This window comes from Suncus etruscus, chromosome 14, assembly GCF_024139225.1.
Source record: "Suncus etruscus isolate mSunEtr1 chromosome 14, mSunEtr1.pri.cur, whole genome shotgun sequence".
NCBI lineage: Eukaryota > Metazoa > Chordata > Mammalia > Eulipotyphla > Soricidae > Suncus > Suncus etruscus.
In genome coordinates, this window is record NC_064861.1 from 6,749,418 (window position 1) to 6,770,732 (window position 21,315).

The 21,315-nt window shown below is 42.4% G+C and overlaps 1 protein-coding gene and 1 non-coding gene across 2 annotated transcripts in view; both read right to left on the reverse strand.

Annotated features, from left to right (window-relative positions):
- The window catches only part of COL25A1 (collagen type XXV alpha 1 chain), a 554,610-nt gene extending 533,770 nt beyond the window's left edge, over window positions 1–20,840 (reverse strand). The window contains exons 1-2 of the mRNA XM_049786981.1: window positions 20,513–20,840; window positions 19,259–19,328 (exon numbers count right to left, since the gene is read on the reverse strand). Coding sequence (XP_049642938.1) covers window positions 19,259–19,328; window positions 20,513–20,806 — 364 coding nt within the window. The 5' untranslated portion in view covers window positions 20,807–20,840. The remainder of the gene's footprint in view (window positions 1–19,258; window positions 19,329–20,512) is intronic.
- LOC126029280 (U6 spliceosomal RNA) lies at window positions 5,979–6,084 on the reverse strand. The gene has a single exon (XR_007502907.1). It is a non-coding gene; the product is annotated as a U6 spliceosomal RNA (small nuclear RNA).
- Window positions 20,841–21,315: the final 475 nt, after the last annotated feature.

Genomic DNA, 21,315 nt, shown 5'->3' on the forward strand with positions numbered 1-21,315 from the left:
CAAAAACAATCAAGCACAGAGGTTTTCACTGCCAAGTTATTAAATGATTATTACTCCCTTTCTCTTCTAGAAAACTGGTTCTAAAAGATTAGATGCAGCTAGTTACTATGGGGAAAGGCTATCTCAAACAGCTATTGACAGGTCTTTTCTTATTAAAACTATGCATTAATTTTACAGCAACATAAGCATATTTGCTAGTCATTCTACTAAACCTTTTTCCTGAAATCTCTCCATTTCCTTGAAATCCCTTTAAAGCTGGGCTTGTCTAAGATCCAGTGAAATGCACTGTGGCTAATATAACCATCAATTGTCCCCAGTTAACTTAGAAGTCAATGCCCAGTAGAAAATCAACCTATTGCAGAAACTGATTAGCCACACAGAGTTAAATTATTATATTTTCACCTCAAGTGTGTTTTTACAACTTGTTCACCTTTCAAGGAGTTGTATTTTCAAATGTCTGCTGAAGTTCATACTAAGCAATTCTTTAGCTGCACCAGGAAAGAGAGTAGAACGTTGATAGATATCTGGCTACATTTTCAATCCAACTCCTCAAAGAGGAATGGCACAAAAAAAATCAAAGTTTCGGCAAAGCCTTCAGGACTAAACTTCAAGATGAATAAATGCTCCGGAATGATTATGGTAATAGAAATACTTTTCTATTCTCTTAAGACTAAAATCATTTTCCCTTCTATAGCACAAAAACCTAACCAGAAGCCAGAAATGGAAAAGCCATAAAGTATAAAATGAGAGGGAGCAAAGGGAGAGGGAGTTTTTGTAAAAACTAGATCAATGAAACATTACTGAATTCAGGCTGAAGAACAAAATGAGGGACCAAAGAGATAATAATACGAGGTGCCTTCCAGGGCAACTGGTTCACCAACCTGCATCACATGTTCCCCTAAGGACAACTAGGGGTCACTCCTAAGCACAAAGCCAGGAATGGCTGCTGAGCACTGCAGGAGTGTGGACCAGAAACCAAAATAAAGCAGGATTGGATGTGAAGGAGAAAAAGAAATCAAGAACTTGACAGACTTTGGAAGAAAATTTAAGGTTTCACAATTTAAGAGAGCACTTGCCTTCCATATAAGAGGCCCTAATTTCTATCTCCACCAAGGGTGAGGGGTTGTATTTTTTAATTATTATTTTCTAGTAAGTTTAGATTTTTTGTCTACTAATTTCTTATGCAGAGTTATATCACTCTTCTTTCAAGAGTTCCCTGCAATACCAGCAGAGATATCAAGCCACATCATTCATATGCCACATGAAAGGGTTTATTTAAATACTTACTGTGCCTGGCTACCTGTAGAAAGTAAGCTATATTATTCAACAAGGAAACTACACTAAAAAGTAAGGAATTCATAGGGGCTGGAGCAATAGCACAGCAGTAGGGCATTTGCCTTGCACATGGATGACCCAGGACAACCCTGGTTTGATCCTCAGCATCCCATATGGTCCCCCGAGCCTGTCAGGAGCAATTTCTGAGTGCAGAGCCAGGAGTAACCCCTGGGTGCTGCCAGGTGTGGCTCAAAAGCAAGCAAAAAAAGTTCACATAAAATATATTAGGGGGGGAGTTGAAGCAGTAGCACAGTGGGTAGGGCACATGCTTTGCACACAGCTGACCCAAGTTTAATCCCTGAGATCCTATATAGATCCCTGAGTTTTGCCAGCAATGACCCCTGTGCCCTGAGTCTAGACCAGAAGTAAGCTCTGAGGATCACCAAATATGGCAAAATATGTGTATTTATTTATGTATACACTTCAGAGTCAGAGAGTAGTATCAGTGATTAAGGCACTTGATTTACACTCGGCCAATCCAGGTTCCATCCTAAGTATCCCCTATGATCCCCTGAGAACCACCAGGGATAATCCCTGAGCACAGAGTCAGGAGTAATCCCTGAACTCAGCCAGGTGTGCTCCACTCCAAAAAATAAAATTAAATATATATTCTCTAAACATGCAAAGCAAATCTGTGGGTAGAATTGATTAGGGAGCTAACATAAAGTTAGGTCTTTAAACTAAAAGATTTGCTTTGCTTGGCAACGTGCTCTAAAAGATGACCTACAAACTAGAATGTTTGTAAATAGGTGTTAGGCTCCACTCTGCTCAGGACCATACACATTTCTATTCCCAGCCTGGCATCTGAGTTTGCATTCTGGCTTCTAACTTGATCCTCCCTGGATTCCTCCAAATTCCTCCAAAATTCCAAATTCCTCTTTCCTCTCATCTCCTCCTTTCCACAAACTCAATATACTTCTCTCCACTCTGGAAACGGTTTTCTTTTCTTTCTTTTTTCTTTTTTTTTTTTTTTTTTTTTTTTGGTTTTTGGGCCACACCGGCGGTACTCAGGGGTTACTCCTGGCTGTCTGCTCAGAAATAGCTCCTGGCAGGCACGGGGAACCATATGGGACACCGGGATTCGAACCAACCACCTTTGGCCCTGGATCGGCTGCTTGCAAGGCAAACACGGCTGCGCTATCTCTCTGGACCCTGGAAACGTTTTTCTAATTAATCTTGAAAAGTCTTGGGCAAAGTTCTAATCACCTCCAATCAACCTGTATGGTATCCTGACACTAGGAAAATAAATGCATCCACCAGGGGCCAAAGAGATAGTCCAGTGGGTAAGGTGCTTGCCTAACCCAGTTTTGATCCCTAACAGTCTATGTGGTACCTGAGCAACCCGCCAATCATAGTTTTTAAGCATAGATCCAGGCATAACCCCTGAGCATAGCTGGGTGTGGCTCAAAAACATAAACCAAAAAAAAATCTATCAACCCACAGAACAATTTGGTCTTAGCCAATGTTGCTTACCTAACAGAAAAGAAGTGTTCAGTGCTATAAAAATTACAGAAAGGATGATGCAACACTGGCTCCATTTCAGAGGAACACAGATTCTGCAGTGAAGAAATCTTATATTTGTGTAACCCTGTATCTCAAAAACTTTGACAGAATGGCTATTAACATGAAAAAGAACCGGTGTTCTAAGAAACTGGATAAGCTGTGAAATATAAAAGCCAGTGAAATGGAGGAAATGCTGAAAGACCGCTCCAACCATACTCATGAAGAAACTGAGGACAAAGGAAAGGAAATCAATGGTCTCTGTCTGCACTCACAGACACAGACATCCCACTGCAGGTTCAGAAGGAAACACTGGTGGTCTCCCTCCAGCCTCCAATATCACGTGAAGCTAAGATGTGTTAAAGAACGTACTGAAAGAATCATGAACCCAATGAATCCTGACATGGCTAGAGTTGGGTTCTAGAAAAACAGATGAAAACATGATTAAAATAAATATAAACCCTTGATCTGCCTAGCCCAGGAGTATAAATGGAGTGAGGGGAGGGATAGTATAAAGCATAAGGAAGACTGGGCTCCAAGGCACTAGCATATATCAAAAAGACTTGGGAGTTTTCATCAACACGAAACTCGGTGTCAGTCCATAAATTATGGGCCCAACAAGGAAACTATTATAGCTTTTGACTGTGCTTGTTAGCAGTACAGTGGTTAGAAGTAGGGGAGTTTTCTTCTCTCTCCCCAGAGCTTTTGTCCTGCTCAATGTTCAATACTTGAAGCAAGCTGACAGGCTGGAACACCTGAGTGAGCTAAGGACATTTCCTGGGAAAAATAAAAGAACCAATAAGAAGCACAGTAGGTGATTCAAACATTTGTCATTGTCAAAACAGAGTATTCAATTTCTTTTTTTTTTTTTTTTTGTTTTCAATTTCTTTTTTATGATGTTGGGTATGGCTAGCACACAAGGTTTTATTTCACAAAGACTTTCAACACAAAGAAGAGACGACTTTTTCTTTAAACTAAGCCAGTCCAAAGGCTGACTGGTCTGGTCAACATATCATCAGAAATTGAGCACCCGCCAAGGAGATCTCTCTCAGAAGAAATTCCAACTCAGATGCAATGAGAATCTAGGTATCTTTTACTGCTTCCTCAACAGTGGGATTCCCAGATCTGACCAGAAGTAGTACCGATTACCACATGCAGACACCAGCTTCAAGCAAACATATGCCCTCTGTGAGGAAACAGAGTTATCCGTGCCTGTGGGTTCTAGAAGTCTGTTTATTCTGTAGAGAAGATTTCACAAGCCTGTTGCTAAACACAGTCATTACTTTAAAATATTAATTATAGTGCCATCAAGATAAGGCACTTGCCTTGCACAGCAGCGACCTGAGTTTGATCCCTGGCAAATAGAGTCCCAAAGCACTGCCAGGAGCCAAAAGCCTTGAATAACCCCTGAGCATCACTGGGTGTGGCTCCAAAATAAACAAAAATGAATTCTATAGACTACAACAAAATTAATAATATTTAGAATAAAGCTAATAAATACTCAAATTTAACAATTCCCAAAATCACTTAATCTGGGTGAACTATTTCCACTTGAGAACCTGCATGTGCTACAAATAAAAATCTTTAATTCTAGAGGCACTAAAATATCAATCATGGGGCCAGAACGATAACACGATGGTAGGGCATCTGCCTTGTATGAGGCTGACCCAGGACATGCCTGGATTTGATCACCAGCTTCTCCTATGGTCATCCCCAAGCCTGCCAGGAGCGATTTGTGGGTGCACAGCCAAGAGTAACCCCTGAGTGCTGCTGGGTGTGGCCCAACAAACAAATATTAATTAATTAATTAATTAAAATAATCCATTGCAAAACCGCATCAACAAGAGATTGAGTTAACATATTTATGATGCTCCCACATCTACAGCTGGAGACGTGTGACCAGCACTCAGAATCAAAAGAAACATTCTAAGAAGACAGAAAACCCAGCTGCAAATTCAACTGCCTTTCTATTGACCAAATTAAGGCAGGAATATTTTTTTTTTGGTTTTTGGGTCACACCCAGCGGTGCTAAGGGGTTACTCCTGGCTGTCTGCTCAGAAATAGCTCCTGGCAGGCACAGGGGACCATATGGGACACCGGGATTCGAACCAACCACCTTAGGTTCTGGATCGGCTGCTTGCAAGGCAAGCACCGCTGTGCTATCTCTCCGGGCCCAGGCAGGAATATTTAAGATGCCCCAGTCTCTGGAGAGTGGGCTTCCCTGGAGAGAAAGACAGGGCAGAATGAATCAAAATCCAAAATTTGTATTTTTGTTCACCTGCATGTTTCATATTAACAGTACTGATGCTGCAGTCAAACGCTAAGAAGGATCATCAGGCAACAAAAGGAAGTGTCCTCCAGAGCAAGGGAAATAAAGAAAGCTCAGGCCCCTTGGCATCACCAGGGCCTGCAGGAACCTTCCAGGATTGGAGATCAATAGGCCTGGAGAGCTAGGGTCACCCTCCACTTCCTCTTTAGAAGTGACCAGCTCAGAGATGCTATTCAAACCTTCTCTATACCCTGAGGGACCTTCAAAGAAAGATGCTTTAGTTGCTTTGTTTTGATCAATTATAGTATTCTTGAGATATACATAAGATATACAGTTACAAAGTTGTTCATGATTGAGTTTCATCATACAATGTCCAACCCTTCACTAGGGCATATTTCCTGCCACCAATGGTCCCATTCCCCATTCTCTGTAAGAGACCTCTCTCTCCTCTCTCACCTCTCCCCCCCCCTTTTCCCTTTTAGACACTATGGTTTACAATATTTTTACTATGGGGTATCATACTCTCCCTCCTTTCAGCACCCAGTTCTTGTCAAGCGATCATTCCCAACTCTCATTGTCATAATGGTCCTTTCCCTGCCCTCACTGGACTTTCCAGCTGTTTGTGGTTTCTTAACGAGGGTGAGGGCTGCTTTGTCCCCCTCAAGGAGATTTGGTAACTGTCTAGGGACATAACTGAATTGTGGACGCTGACTAGACCAATTGCCATCTAGTAGACTAAAGTCAAAAAATAACCTACAATGCCCAGGACAAGCCCATTAAATAAATAAATAAATACATAAATACATAAATAAATAACATTCATCCAAAATACCAATAATCACCAAGGTCCTGATCCTCATCACTTAAGGTTGTTTTTAATACTGAAAACATTGCAAATTTTCATGTCATCCTTGCATGGAGTTCATTCTACTCTTCTATTTATTGTTCCAATTTTAGTATCTCTGCTGCAAATTGAGCATGGGTTTTGCTCTTTATAACTCAAGACAGTCTAGCAAACCACTTATACTAGCAGCCCGGGGGTCAAAGGAAGGTATTTCATGGAGGTCTGTATGAAAAGTTACACTAGAAGCTAGAGAGATAGTTTAGCGAGTAGGGAGGGCAGTTGCCTTACATGCTGCCAACCCAGGTTTAATCTGCAGCTTCCCAAGCCCGACTAGTAGTGATCCCGAGGTACAGAGCCAGGAGTAAGTCCTGTGCGTTCACCTTGAAGAGGTCTAGGTTTGTTTCCTTTGTAATATCAATTTTCTGGAACTATCTCAAAGTTCTTCTATCAGTGAATTTTATCTTCCAACCTACTTTTTTAATAATGTAAGTAAAATCTTTAACACTCACTCGGCTAATGTTATCTATATAAAAGTCATCCTTTTATCTCTTTAAAAAATACCATTTCAGAAACTAGGGACATTGGTGATGGGAAATGTGCACTGGTGAAGGTTGTTGTACATTGCATGACTATAATCAATCATGAACAACTTTATCTGTGGGGGAAAAATGTAGTATGAACAACCTTGTAACCACAGTGTTTAAATTAAAAGAAAAAAGACTATTTCACCAACAATGCCAGCGCATAGCTGAGATCACTTAATGTTGCTGATGGATATAGTCATAAATACACATTTTATGGGAGTCTAGCAATATGGAGACCACTTGGGCAGAATGAAGATGACCAATAGGATGGAGGAAAAATAAGGTTCTTATTTATGTCACAGGAGAGAGTCATAATCAGCAATGCTCAGAACTTACTCCTCTCTGCACTCAGTGGTCATTCCTAGTGGTTCTCAGGAAGCCATAGAGGTTGCCATATGGCTTCTCAGGAAGCCATAGAGGTAGGCACCCTACCTACTAAACTATCTCCTCCAGCCCAATTAAGCATTTTCTTAATAGTCCCAAACTGTAACAAACAAATTTTTCCATTACAAATCACATTTCTTGGGGCTGGAGAAATAGCATTGGAGGTAGGGTATCTGCCTTGCATGCAGAAGGACGGTGGTTCGAATTCCGGCCTTCCATATGGTCCCCCCAGCCTGCCAGGAGCGATTTTTGAGCATAGAGCCAGGAGTAACCCCTGAACGCTGCCGGGTGTAACCCAGAAACCAAAAAAAAAAAAATCACATTTCTCAGGAAGGGGAAGATGGTATGAGGGAAATGGTGGAAAAGTTATACCAGTGAAGGGTAGAAATGGTGAACATTTCTGTAACCACAGTGCTTAAATAAAAGCAATTATATTTTTAAAAATCACATTTCTCAAAAATAATTCAAAAAGAGGTGGGGGAAATGGAAAAATAAAACAAAATATTGCATTTATCATGAGAATTTGATGGAAAATATAAGGCAATATTCAAGAAAGGATCTTCCAAAGGAACTGAAATTTAGAGCAATATAAACCTTCACACAGAAGGGAGATATAAATGAGAGCACAAAGGCCTTGGTTTCTGCATGGGTGTCATTCCTTAGGGCTAGTTTTCTCTCATTAAAACCTTCCAGATGGGGCCGGGCGGTGGCGCTGGAGGTAAGGTGCCTGCCTTGCCTGCGCTAGCCTAGGACGAACCGCGGTTCGATCCCCCGGCGTCCCATATGGTCCCCCAAGAAGCCAGGAGCAACTTCTGAGCGCATAGCCAGGAGTAACCCCTGAGCGTCACAGGGTGTGGCCCAAAAACCAAAAAAAAAAAAAAAAAAAATTAAAACCTTCCAGGTGTGTGGCGTGTGTAGGGTGCTGAGCCTCACCATCCAGCTTGCTACTCAAACTCTTGGAAAGTTGGTGATATTTATTTAGTGTTCAGGAAGCAAATTGAAGGAATACAGCTAAACTGATTAAACATTTTTGGGCAGCTCATAATACCTATAGTTGACATACATAAACTTTCTTAACTTTTTAGTACTTACTCAGTCTTCCCAATCTTGCTTTTAATGATCATTCTATTTGTTTCAAGGGTAAAGTCATGAATATCATTTTGCTATTTTCTCTTCCAGACAGCCTGGACATCCATAGTTTGAAACTGTGCATTCCAAAGAAAATTAAGTGCTCACTAAAGCTCAACTATGCACACAATTGTTCTGTCCTACTCTCAACTGTCCAAGAAGACAACAAGGAAGGTGTAGGCTTGGCCAAACTACTGTCTGCAGCTTCCTTCTCCCACAGAGCAGAGCACTGCCAATGACAGTAGACATTCATTTCCAGGGGCGCTCATGTATTGTCTTTCAAAGATCCCATCCCTTTGCAGGACTTGTCACATTCTGACAGTAGCCAGACTCAGATGTTTTCTATGCAATGGACTGTACAGATCCTTCATTATTGGTAAAAAAAAGAAAATTCCCAAGCTTATTCCTACTGTCATTTAAATTTCAATGCAATGACATCATCAGTGTCACATACAACTAAAATAACATCAAACCAGATATCCCCCAAAACCTTAAGGGGGTGTAGAGCAATAGCATAGCCAGTAGGGCATTTGCCTTGCATGCAGCTGACCTGGATTCAATATCTGCCATCCCATATGGTACCCAAGCCTGCCATTAGTAATTTCTGAGCACAAAGCCAGGAGTAACCCCTTAGGGCTGCCGGGTGTGGCCCAAAAGCAAAAACATAATAATAATAATAATAACAACAACAACAACAACAACTTAAGGGGATGTTTAGAGCTTTCCCACAATAAAGACTTCCTCTTAAAAATGTACTGTGGGACAAACACAGTTGCCATTTCTGCATTTGGCCAGCTCCACAAGCTCACTCTGTTTTTGAAAGAGATGGAAACCAATTCATAAAAATTATGGGTACACCAGACACACAGGTGGGTTGCCCTGTTGAAGCCATGCCTGCTGCACCCATAACCCACAGTCACTGCTTTGCCAATGACCCTGCTTCAACACTCCTCTAGAGATCTCTGCAGAGACACCAATATGGCCCAAACTCCAGGTGTGCCTGTATTTGGGCTGACATCACCAGGACTTATTGGGAGTGAGTGTGGGCTCCCTTCCCCTGACCCCTGCCTTCACATACTTTTTGAAACCCTAACAGCCAAAACACACCCCATGAAAGCACAGTGGAAAAAAAAACCAAACACAGAGGGGTATGTGCCTAGTTCCTCCCACTTCCTGTCAATCACTCGGTGGTTCCTGTTCATAATTAGGTTTGTCATAAAACCTACTTATTTACCTTCCTTCTTTCTTTCCATGCTAAAGCCCAATCTCCTGAACTATTTGACCTTCACATTTGCATCCATTTTAATATGTTATGGCTCATGAAATCCTTGGAGGAAATGTTAAAAAGTGCAGGGTGAGGATCTTAGCATCTGTGGAGGTACACTACAATAGAAGTTCAACCAAGTCACACTGACATGGTCCTCACTGTCATAAACTTTTATAGAGAACCTCCTACAGAGAGTTCTGCAATAAGCCCTGGAGATACACGGATACAAACCAGAGCTGCAGTCCTGGCACACATAGATGAGATTGGAGGAATTGGACTCCCAATACACTCCCGCAGGAAGTAGAATGTAATTGTACAGGGAGACCCCTGAGCTGTCAGCATCAGGATTCACCCTTGAGGGTCACTTAAACTCACTTGACCCCAGCCAGGATGATTGGGTGATAATCACCCTCTGAAAGGCAACTATTGAAAAGCAAATGAGCTGGCAAAAAAAAAAAAAATTGGGGGGGGGGGGGGCCTTCACTGAAAACTCTAATGGTTGCAAGAGGGAAAGAATAAGCAGAAAGTTCTTGTAGGTGTTGAATCGTGCTGGAACTTGAGTGGTAGAAACAGAAATGATCCTACACATACAGAGATGTGAAGTTATACAACCGAAACTCTCTTGTGCTGACCATGATGTGAAAACAATGTTTAAAGTAAAAGTTTTTTTATTGTAAATGACCTAAGCAAAATAGTTACTTACAGATTATTTAAAAGGCTTCTTTCCATTTGAACCTTGTCTGCTCTGACCTTGAGCCCTCATGCATTCATTAATAAACTATTTTCAGAATTTCAAAATTGATTTAGCCCTAGAATTTGCCTGCATTTTAGCATGAGTTTGAAGTTCAGTGGTTGGGGCTTCTGTTTGTTGGTATGTTTATTTGCTTGGGTTTTGAAGTCACACCTGGCAGTACTTAGGTATATCAATTCTGGTGGGGCTCAGGGAACCATATCAGGTACCAGGTGTTGAAGCTGAGACAGCGACGTGCAAGGCAAGCAAGTACCATGCCCACTGTTCTAGCTCTTCAGCTCTAAATGAAGGTTTTTGTTTTTTCTTTGTTGTGGGGTGCTTTTGTGGGTTTTTTCTTTATTTTTGGTTTTGGAGTCTTATTCAGAGATTCTCATGGGTTATTCCTGGATTTACTCTTGGGATGCTAGGGATTGAAACCTGGGTCAGTCACATGCAAGGCAAGTGCTTTACCTCCTGTACTATCACTCCAGCCCAATGATGAGTTTTTTGAGTGTGGGTTGTAAGCATGTTTCATCATGTGAGTCCTATAATAATGATGTGCTGGACTCCAGAGTCCAGAGACTCAGAGTAGAAAGCATAAAGCACAACTTTGAACCTCTTATCCTGAATAGCCCCAGAATTGACCCAAAATATGGGAATATTAGATAAGAATTGTGTCAACATTCCTGAGACATTTAATTTAGGCATCCTGCAGACCAAAAGGAAGAGCACCCATCTGCACAAGTCTAGACCAGACTTAAATGCAAAGCTCCTGGGAGATCTACCTCTCCCATTTTCTGGAGACAGAGCTGGAACAGAAATCCCTTTGACTCCATTACCCATTGCTCAGCAGTGTACTAAAAGAATGGTAGTGAGACTAGAATTCTGAGCCATTCTCCCCTTTCAATCCCCAAGGTACTTTCTCTACTCAGATCCATTCAGACTCTCAATTGCACCAAAAATATTGCTACAATTCATGTCATTTACTCAGCCACTGAGCCTCAATGTGAAAATTGTCTTTAAGTATGTGCTGACCACATTCCAGCTAGAAGAAAAGTTTTGTGTACCTGACTCACCACCGTGCTGCGAACAACCTAAATTATTAATATCCAAACAATCGGGCATGGTGAACATTCCTGATAAATGAGACTCAACTGTCAGACTGCAGGGACATAATAAATGAGATCCAACTATCAGGTATGTGGTAGCTGAAGAAACTGAAATGGAAGATTCTACACAAAAATGGTCTCAGACATGTGCTAGAGGTTCTTGGTTCTTGATCATAATTTTTGAAATTAGAAAAGATAAGCATCAAATTCCCTACTGGAAAATTCAATTGTTCTTGCTGTTGTAACGTTAGCCTCAAGCTTCCTATCTGTGAATTTAATAACTAAACATCTTAACTAATACAAATGTGAGGTTTACTAGAAGACTCCAGTAGAGGAGTCGGCAGGAACCTGAGGGCCTTCCCAATGCTTAGCTCAGTTCCTCCCCCTAGTGGTCACAGAAGGGATGTGCCTGCATCTAGTGGCATTTCTTCAAGGGACTCTTGCTTCAATGACTTAGAGAAGAGGTATTGAGAGGAATATACGATGCCAATGAAAAGTGACTCATCTGCATTCATCAGTGATTTCCACTTACTTTTACTTCCCACTGTTCAACAACTTCTCCCTTGTAACCGTCTACATTGAGTGTATTTTTAATTACAAAATGACTGAGCAGATTCCAAATGAAATAGAAACTCTACATATCTTAAGAATTCAATATATGAGTAGGCCACAAGGGCAGTGGCAGGTAAATATCATGGAGCATTAAACCACTGTACGAACATGACCCATGCAAGAATATCAGGGCGGGTAGGCACCTCTTTGGTGCCTCATGGTGTTGTCTACATGTTCTCAGCTTCCACCAAACCACCACACAATTTTTATAAAGTGGAAGGGTGGAACAGAAAACACTTTATCATAATAGGTCCTGTATGTTTTCCACTGGAGGCACAGATGGATGCTGCCTTGATGGGCATTTACTGAGTTTCTCTTGGAGTAGAAAATGCGCCCCCTGGATTTTACAACAGTCTTGATTTTGGCTTATTTCCCACCAACTCTCTATGTACCTTGAAATCATCAACTTGATGAGAGGATGCCCTCATCCCTCTTGTCCTAGTCCTAATTCAGATAATCCATGTCCCCTTGTCAACTTTCCTGTGCTTATTTTACTGTCATAAACCAATCAGAAACAATAGTTGTTACGTATGGCCTGAGAGCTTTTTATACCTGCACCATCTTCAAACAAACCAGGAGAAACCCATATAGAACCTAGAATCTTCTCTTGAATAATTCCTAGCTCTCTCACTCTCTCTAGCTCTCTCTCTCACACTTACACATACCCCTAAAATAATTAAAGTAAGCAAAAGAAAATAATATTTGAAGAATGAGTGTCTTGATAACATCAAAACAAAAGATGCAGAAGTGAAGTGAAGAAACAATATTGTTTCTGGAGATGGATGTCAGGCATTCTGCCACTGTCACTCCTGGACTGGCTCAAAGTGTGCTATTAGAACTGAAGCCACTAAACATGAGTGCTTCGAGGAACTCTGACAACACAGTTTAGTATTTGACCCTCATATGGGCAGGGTGTGCTTGCTACTCTCGTTTAAATAATACTCTTTCATCTGCTGCCTTGCGAAAGCTCTTTCCAACTACCACTGTGTTCCATTATCATACCCTTCTTGATATACTCTTCTAAATACCTGACCTATGTGAAAAGCCGTGTCTGAAGGAAATACAAGTTGGCTATGACGAAGTGAATTTCAACTAGCAAGGTAATTTAAAGAGAGCCTGAGAGGAAGGATGGCCTGAGAGAACACAATCTGTTAACACTGATTAACATGATTAACATTGGTCCTCACAGATCATTGAGAAGACATCACAAAGCTAGACACCAGATAATGAACATGTCCGAATCAGACACTTTTAAGCCTTATGTATTTTTTCTTCAATCCAATCATTTTCACAGACTTGAAAAGTTTACAGGAACTTTAGAGGTTATAGACATTTTTTATGCCAGTGATTGTGGAGGCCACACTTAGTAGTGCTAAGGGGTTTGAAATTTTGTGTCAGAAATTAAGCCCAGGATTTCTCACATACAAATCACATATAGAGATGGACTACTACAAATTATATAGTGTTGATAGAGCATAAAAAGATAGCATAGACAGAGCCTATAATGGCAGTCTATCTACCACAGAAGCCACATATCCAAGCCTTCTAGTCATGTCTAATAAAACTTTCCAAGCAGAAGAGGGGCTGTGCTCTGGTTAGAATGACTGAAATTCAGCTAGAGTTTACTCTAGCTATGCTTTCCATAGCCAGGATTTGACTCCTGGTAAAGGCTTGTCAAGTGGACGTAGAGGAACCAGGGACAGCTACGCTGCCTAGTGCCACCAGGATGTGAGTCTGAGTCCTCCACACTCCAACATAGAGGGTAAGCAGGAAAAAAATTCCCATGGACCACAGCCCTTGTACCTTAAAAGGCAATTGTTGGGGTTTTAAGTGGGCCATTTATATGGGCCTCTCCGACATCAAAATCCCCTTATCAAACCATAAATTCAGCTTTTCATCCATTGATAGAGCATTTACTTCAGATTTGTCTCTATTCTTCCAGATGAAAGAAAAAAACACATATGGCTGGAGAAAATGTACAAGGGTTAAGACATCTGACTGGCACTGGTTCACTCCCTGGCATGGTATAGTCCCCTGAACACTCCCAGGAGTGACCCTGAGCACTTAGTGCCTAAACACCATCAGGTATGGCCCAAGTCTTCCCCCATGGTCCTAAAAAGAGAAAATTCCTTACATTATTTTTTCAAAGTGGAAGATAGTTTGGTAAGATTCTCCAAAGCATGCTCTTCTGTTCCTTGGTTGAATGCATTGCCATGCGGTAAACTCATAGCATTTTGAGGAGCTGCCACCCTCACTAAAATCCATGGCCCACAAAGCAAACAGTGATGTGGCCCTGCTCATCCATAAGTACTTGGGGGTCAGAGAGATAGTACATTGAATAATGCACTTGCTTTGAACATAGCCAACCTGGATTCTATCCTCAGTATCCCATGTGGTCTCCTGAACACTACAAGAAACAATTCCTAAGTGCAGAGACAGAAATAAGCACAAACACCACTAGGTGTGGTCGAAACACAACAAATAATAATAATGATCCATTAAGTACTTGGGTAGTTCTGGCATAGATCAGGCTCTCAGTACCTGGAGAATCACCATTGACTCTCCATACCATGGACATTTGAGTATGGGGGCCATGAACTGCAAGTCTGGTAAGGTCATTCGAGGTGAGGACCAGCTCAGGGTTTCCTAGTGCCAGGGCAAAGCTCTGGGTTCCCTGGACCTGGCTTATTTCCCACTCATCACACCCAGAGACGCTCACAGCTCAATCCCTGGGCTGCTCCTCAGGAGGAAGGCTGGAAAGAAACCTGTATGGTGGAATGACCGTTGGTTTGCTGTTAGCTCCCAGCGTTCTTCATCTATTGGCACCTAGAAACACTCTCATAAATATGCCTGGTTGAGACATACTTCCTGCCCAACTCTGAGAACAGAACCCAAAACAGAATGTTAGGGCCAAAGCGAACAGCCAATTTATTCTCTCCTCAGAGGGGCGGGTATAGCACGAGCCAGGCCACAGATGCCAGAAAATTTCCCTGGCTCGGCAACTACTAAATCAAATATTCTGCTTAAACACAGCTTCAATCTGTATGACTTTTAGATTTTTCACTCTGGAATTTCTTAAAAGCAAATATTTTTCTTAAAAAAAGAAAGCATTCTCTGCATGTGTGAATAAAGCAAATGGGGGAAGGGAATCACAAAGGTGACTGAAGTTGGACTAGATTGACAGTTGCCCAACTATATTATGAATTGGAGGGGAGGTGGTCCCAAGAAGCCTGATGCCCCACTGGTTACTCTCAACCTTGACAGGAAGGCACAAGGATGTGGTATTGACCTGTGGTGCTAGGGATCTGCCTATACCTCCATGGCTTAGAGGGACATGGGGGCCCAAAATTGAAAACTGGTCAGAAGCATGTTAGACATGGACACTAATCACTGCACTAACTACTGTCCTCCAATAGTTTGGGAGACTATGCTCAATGGTGCTCATGGCTAACTCTTAGCTCTGTGCTCAAGAGATTACTCCTAATGGGACTCAAGAAACCATATGGGATGCCAAAGATGGAACCTGGGTCAACTACAAAACAAACACCCTACCTTCTTCAGCCCCTCAATAATTATTTTGGGGTCCCATACTCCATTTGTTTGAGGCCACACTCAGCAGTTTTCAGAAATTACTCCTTGTTCAGCATTCAGAAATTACTCCTGGCAGGCTCAGGAGACCATATGGGATGCCCAGGATTGAACCCAGGCTGGTTGCATGCAAGGTAAATGACCTCCCTGCTGTACTATCACTCCAGCTCTGATTTTTTCATCTTTTAATCTTTTACTTATGAATAAATTTGTAAATCATAGTGCTTTCAATAAAAGTTTTTAAATAAATACGGAGACCAACATCTATCTGCAAAGAACTAAATATCATCAATGCAGCAGAAAGAAATATTGACTAGTAGAGTCACAGCTGCAAAAGTATTCTCTAAGGAAAGCACAGCACAATTCATGAATAGCTATGCTGGGTGTTAATCAGTCACCAGCTTTTAGCAACTCACACACGTCTAAACCTGACTTGAGTTTCAGACCCATCTCATGTGCCTTAGGATCTAGGTGAGTAGAAAATAGCTCTTATCTTAAGTAAGCCCTCACCTAAAGTCATCCAGAGGATCCTGTAACCTGCATCTTTAACTAAAATGCCATACAATTAAGCCAATTTGATTACAAGTTAACTGAGAGCAACAAGAGTTCAGTTCCTACAATCTACATTTAGGACCATTTTCTGATCCTAACACATCATCGAACCATCTAATGAAAGCCCCAAGATGACCTCACTGGATCTAAGCTCTGTCGGACACAATTAGAGAGAACCCACATCACAGCTTTGCTCTCTGTCCTTGACCCTGATGGACATTGTCAACAAGAGTGTCAACTTCAAGAGATGGGCTTGTGTCCAAAGGAACTGGGCTGAGCTTACAGACGTGAGTCACCTCAAAGATGTCCGGGTGACAACTCCAATGCTGCCAACCAGACAGGGCCAGCACCGGTGGGAAGTTAGTGACTCCTTTCAAATCCTCTTTATCCTCCAATCAGATATCTTGTCAGAGTGCAAAAGAACTTGTTCTCCTTCCTATAGTCCCAGAATCCTATTTTCAGCAACATGTCTTTATTTTGAAGGTGACCACCACCAGCAGAGAAGGTTTTCAGAACAACGATTCCGGGAGCAAGATCCCTGTTCAAGCTTGTGGATTAGAAGGAGCATATTCCAGTGTAAAAGGTTTAACAATCCAAGAAAAAGTAGGGTTCAGGTGCTGTGGCATTAAGAGGAAAGCAGCCCTTGGTGGAAGCCAACAGAAGAGGCCAGAAAAGGCTGTTATATCCCTTTGGATCATGCATTTATGCATATATGATGGGAAGAAAATTGCTACATATAAGAGAATATGTAAAGAAGAGAAATATTTCAGGCCAGAGAGATAACACAATGGGAGGGCATTGCTTTGCATGTGGCCAACCAGCATCTTATATGCTCTCCAGAGCCTGCCAGGAGTAATTCCTGAGTGCAGAACCAGAAGTAATCCCTGACCATCGCCAAGTGTGGGGCAATGCCCCCCCCACCGAAATAAAAAAAGGAAGTTCAAAATGACTATCTTTAATAATGAAAAGAAAATTCTAATAGTAATAGTTTTCTTTCAGGTGACAGATCAGACCTCTACAGTTTGCTTATAATAAACATCATAGAAAAATGAAAAAGAAAATGAAAGAAAAGAAAGGAAGAAAGAAAAGAAAGGAAGAAAGAAAGAAAGAAAGAAAGAAAGAAAGAAAGAAAGAAAGAAAGAAAGAAAGAAAGGAAGGAAGGAAGGAAGGAAGGAAGGAAGGAAGGAAGGAAGGAAGGAAGGAAGGAAGGAAGGAAGGAAGGAGGGAGGAAGGAGGGAGGAAGGAGGGAGGGAAGGAAGAAGGGAGGGAAGGAGGGAGGGAAGGAAGGAAGGAGGGAGGGAGGGAGGGAAGGAAGGAAGGAAGGAAGGAAAAAGAGAAAGAAAGAAAGAAAGAAAGAAAGAAAGGAAGGAAGGAAGGAAGGAAGGAAGGAAGGAAGGAAGGAAGGAAGGAAGGAAGGAAGGAAGGAAGGAAGGAAGGAAGGAAGGAAGGAAGGAAAAAGAGAGAGAAAGAAAGAAAGAAAGAAAGAAAGAAAGAAAGAAAGAAAGAAAGAAAGAAAGAAAGAAAGAAAGAAAGAAAGAAAGAGAGAGAGAGAGAGAGAGAGAGAGAAAGAAAGAAAGAAAGAAAGAAAGAAAGAAAGAAAGAAAGAAAGAAAGAAAGAAAGAAAGAAAGAAAGAAAGAAAGAAAGAAAGAAAGAAAGAAAGAAAGAAAGAAAGAAGATAAAGAAAGATCTTTTTAGCTTTTTACCAAATTCATTCACCAAGAATCCTATTAATCAAACACATACCCATATCTTTCACATAGCACGGAAGAAATTTTCATGCAGACAAAAAGATGAACTCTAGCACATGATCAGTGAAGTCCTGGACCAACTGTCTTGGGAATTAAAATTATCCCTACAGGCTGAAGAGGATGTTTCTAGTTAATTTCAGCCAAAAAAAAGTGTCTTCCTTGAATTTTTCATTTCTAAATTCTTTTCCAATTTAAAACAACTCAGACTGGAACCTATAATGTCAAATACTAACTCTTTGCATTCCTACTCCCCATATGTCTCCTCAATTGGGAGCATCATTTAAAGAAGTAAACAAAAAACCTCCATCATGTTCAATAATGTAGCAGAATATAAATAGTATAAATTTTATGATTTACAAACAGAAGTTGACATTTCAAGTTTCTAAGCATGGCACTTGGTCTGGTTGTGTCAAAATAACAACATGGGGAAAATAATTCTCAGAATATGAAAAAAAGATAAACTAGTTTTTTTCTATAAATATATAACTATCATATTTCTGAACATTAAAGAGTGTGACTCACTCACTTTTCTATTAGCTATGTTAAAAAGGAAAATGTTCACAAAGACTTTTTTTTTTTTTTTTTTTTTGGTTTTGGGCCACACCCGGCGGTGCTCAGGGGTTACTCCTGGCAGTCTGCTCAGAAATAGCTCCTGGCAGGCACGGGGGACCATATGGGACACCGGGATTCGAACCAACCACCTTTGGTCCTGGATCGGCTGCTTGCAAGGCAAACACCGCTGTGCTATCTCTCCGGGCCCTCACAAAGACTTTTAACAACAGTTATCTGCAATAAAAATCTCGGTTCACATGGGAGCTTTTCATGGCTTTCATCAGTGGAATCTGCTAAATGTTTTCCAATGGATACAGTCTAAGGGCTTTTAAACTGTTCGGTCTATAGACATTTGACTACTCAGAATTTTGAGGATACTTAATGATTTCCAGAGAGGGTTATTCATTCAGGTCTCTCTTCTTCATCCTTGTATACTAATATGCTGTCATTAACATAGTTCCTTAAACTTGTACCCCAAAAATAGCCCCTCGACACTGCATAAAGCCTCTTCTGAGAAGATAATTTTTCATAATAGGAAGCTCAAAATAAAGGACTAATTTCGAGTCCTCATTCTGATCTCTAGGCTAGGAAGCTTTTTGACAGAAAAGAATAAAAGCCAGAGAGGAAGTTAAGGAGACTTACTAACATAAATTAGTGCAGAAATCTGCACTAATGCAACACCAGCCACCAGGAATTCAAAAGCTAAAATGCTCTGCAGCCCTTTTCCACCGGAGATATTCAAATCACTGAATAAAACTGAAGGATGTTCTTCAACCTGTAAACCAGAGACCTTTGTAGACCAACTGGCCTACATTTTCCTGAGTGATTATCTCTATCTCCTGCTTGGCTTTCCCCTACCAGGCCTGGGTATGCTGCTTAGCATAATGTTTGGAGCTTTCTCTGCCATTCTCTTGAGAGACATGTTGCTTTTATTAAACTCAGTTGGGTCTGCATTCTTTCTCCGCTATGATTACAGGTAGATTTGACAGACATGGGACCTTTGTTTTCCACGGCTCTCCTGTGATGGAAATCTGGTTAAATCTGTTGCATTTTACCTGCTGGGCAGATGCATGCTGAAGGTGCTTCTCTGGCGATTCTGATTTTGGCCATATGTTCATAGGATTTCTGGAGGAAAAGGAAACATATTAACAACCATCAGTAGCACTATTGAGTTATGGAGTCTTCAGGGACTCTGTGGCCAGATACTTCATTGACGAGCACTGTAAGAGCCCACATAGCTAACATTTACAGGTGTATTTGGCAATGGGTCCAACGATAACAGTACCTAAGTCCTAAAAAATTAAAAATGACCCTTAACCCTTGCCATGGCATCAAGACTGCAGAATTTGTAGACTTCCCTGGTCCCGCTCCCCCTCAGCTCAAGTATAAGCAAACAGCAAAAGCATGGCATTAACTCACTGCAGTCCTCTGCAAGCTATGGGTTTGAAACCAACCAATACTTTGTTTATCAGGATCAACTGATTACGGAGAGGTAGTACTGTAACTACTGCCAAACAGTCTCTCTGATGAAAAAATGCAAGTTTCAGAAAACCTCCTACCTCTAGGAGAGTCCTTTCAACTCTCTACTCTAATAGCCTGGCATTCATAAACACCTCTCCCCCATCCTTCACGCAAAAATAATAATACTTTGATTTTTGAATATGTAACATAAAAGCAGTCATTGTGGGGCCATAGTGATAGCTCAGCAGTTCGGGTATCTGCCTTGCACAAAGCCAACTTGAGTTCAGTCCCCGGCATCCCATATGGTCCCCTTAGCCTACCAGCAGTGATTTCTGAGCCCAGAGCCAGGGGTGCGTGGGTGGCCCCAACATTAAAAACAACAACAATAATAATCAATGTGTGAAATCAAAGACTGCAAATCATCTAGGGATTATATCACTCCCTCAAGAATGGTTATCGCAAATATATAAAGAACCCCTCTGGTCTTAACCTGATAACCTACGAAGGGTAAAAAGGATGCTCTCTTTGCAAAGGATCACAAAACTGCTGACGATTCATGTCCGGATTCCAGAAAACTCAAAAGAGAAGCAATTCCACCCTGTGACTCTGACCATGCTCCCTCCTTTGGAAGTCCATACAAGCTTCACGCGCGTGCATGGGCAAAAGCGAAGGGAACAAGAGTGAGTGACACAGCGAATAAGGCACAGATGCCCCGGGGAGCTACAACAGCCTTTGCATGCTGTGCGGCTCCAGGTAGGCAGAGGGAAAAGGACAGAGACCTGTCCAGTGCCCAGAAACCCGCCTCGGAATGTGCTCGCCACTTGCCAACTCCCGCCAGCCTCTCCCACCTGAGCCAGAAGTCGTTCCACCTTCTCGTGCACCATCGCGTTCAGCTCCTCCAGGTAAGCTTTGGGCAGCGCGCGGAAAGCGGGGTCCCCGGTCTGGGCAGCTTCGAGCGCGGCGATCCTAACCTGGAGGTCGTTGGTTTTCACCCCCAGGTACAGACAAGACGCGACGGCCACTAGGAACAGGAGGGCCGCGCACGGGGCCACGGCGCGGGCGCAACGCGGGCCGGCGGAGCCCGGGGTCTGCGCGCCCGGCTCCCGGGACCCTCCTTTCCCGCTTGGCTTCTTCCCCAGCATTGCGACGGCGTGGCCGGCGGCCGCGACACCTCCCTGCCCGTCCCCCTGGCCCCGTCTTCACGCAGAGCAGGACGTGGTTTGCAAACTTCAGCCGGGCGCCCGCACAACTAGTTGGCTGAGCGAGGAACGGGATGCAGAGACGGAGATGCAGCTGGACCCGGCAAGCGGGGACCACGCTCCGCTCTCCTCTCCTCCTCTCCGCTGGTAGTTAGGGGGAGAAAAGAACCCCGAGTCCGGAGGCTGCAGGCTGGAAGAAAAATATCCGGACTCGAGTGCAGCTGCTGGGACTCCCCTGAAAAGGAGGAGCCCCTCCCTCTCTGCAGAGGCGCTCGAGCGCGTCCGAGGGAGTTGGGGCCAGCGCCTGGCCCCGGACCTGTTGCGTCTCGTGGATGTTGCCTTATTCCTATTCGGGTGTGCTTTTCCCAGCGGGATTGCCCACCGGGATTCGGTGCCAAAGCAAAGAAAAGAATAATGATCAAATAAATAAGATAACGGCGGGGGAGAGAATG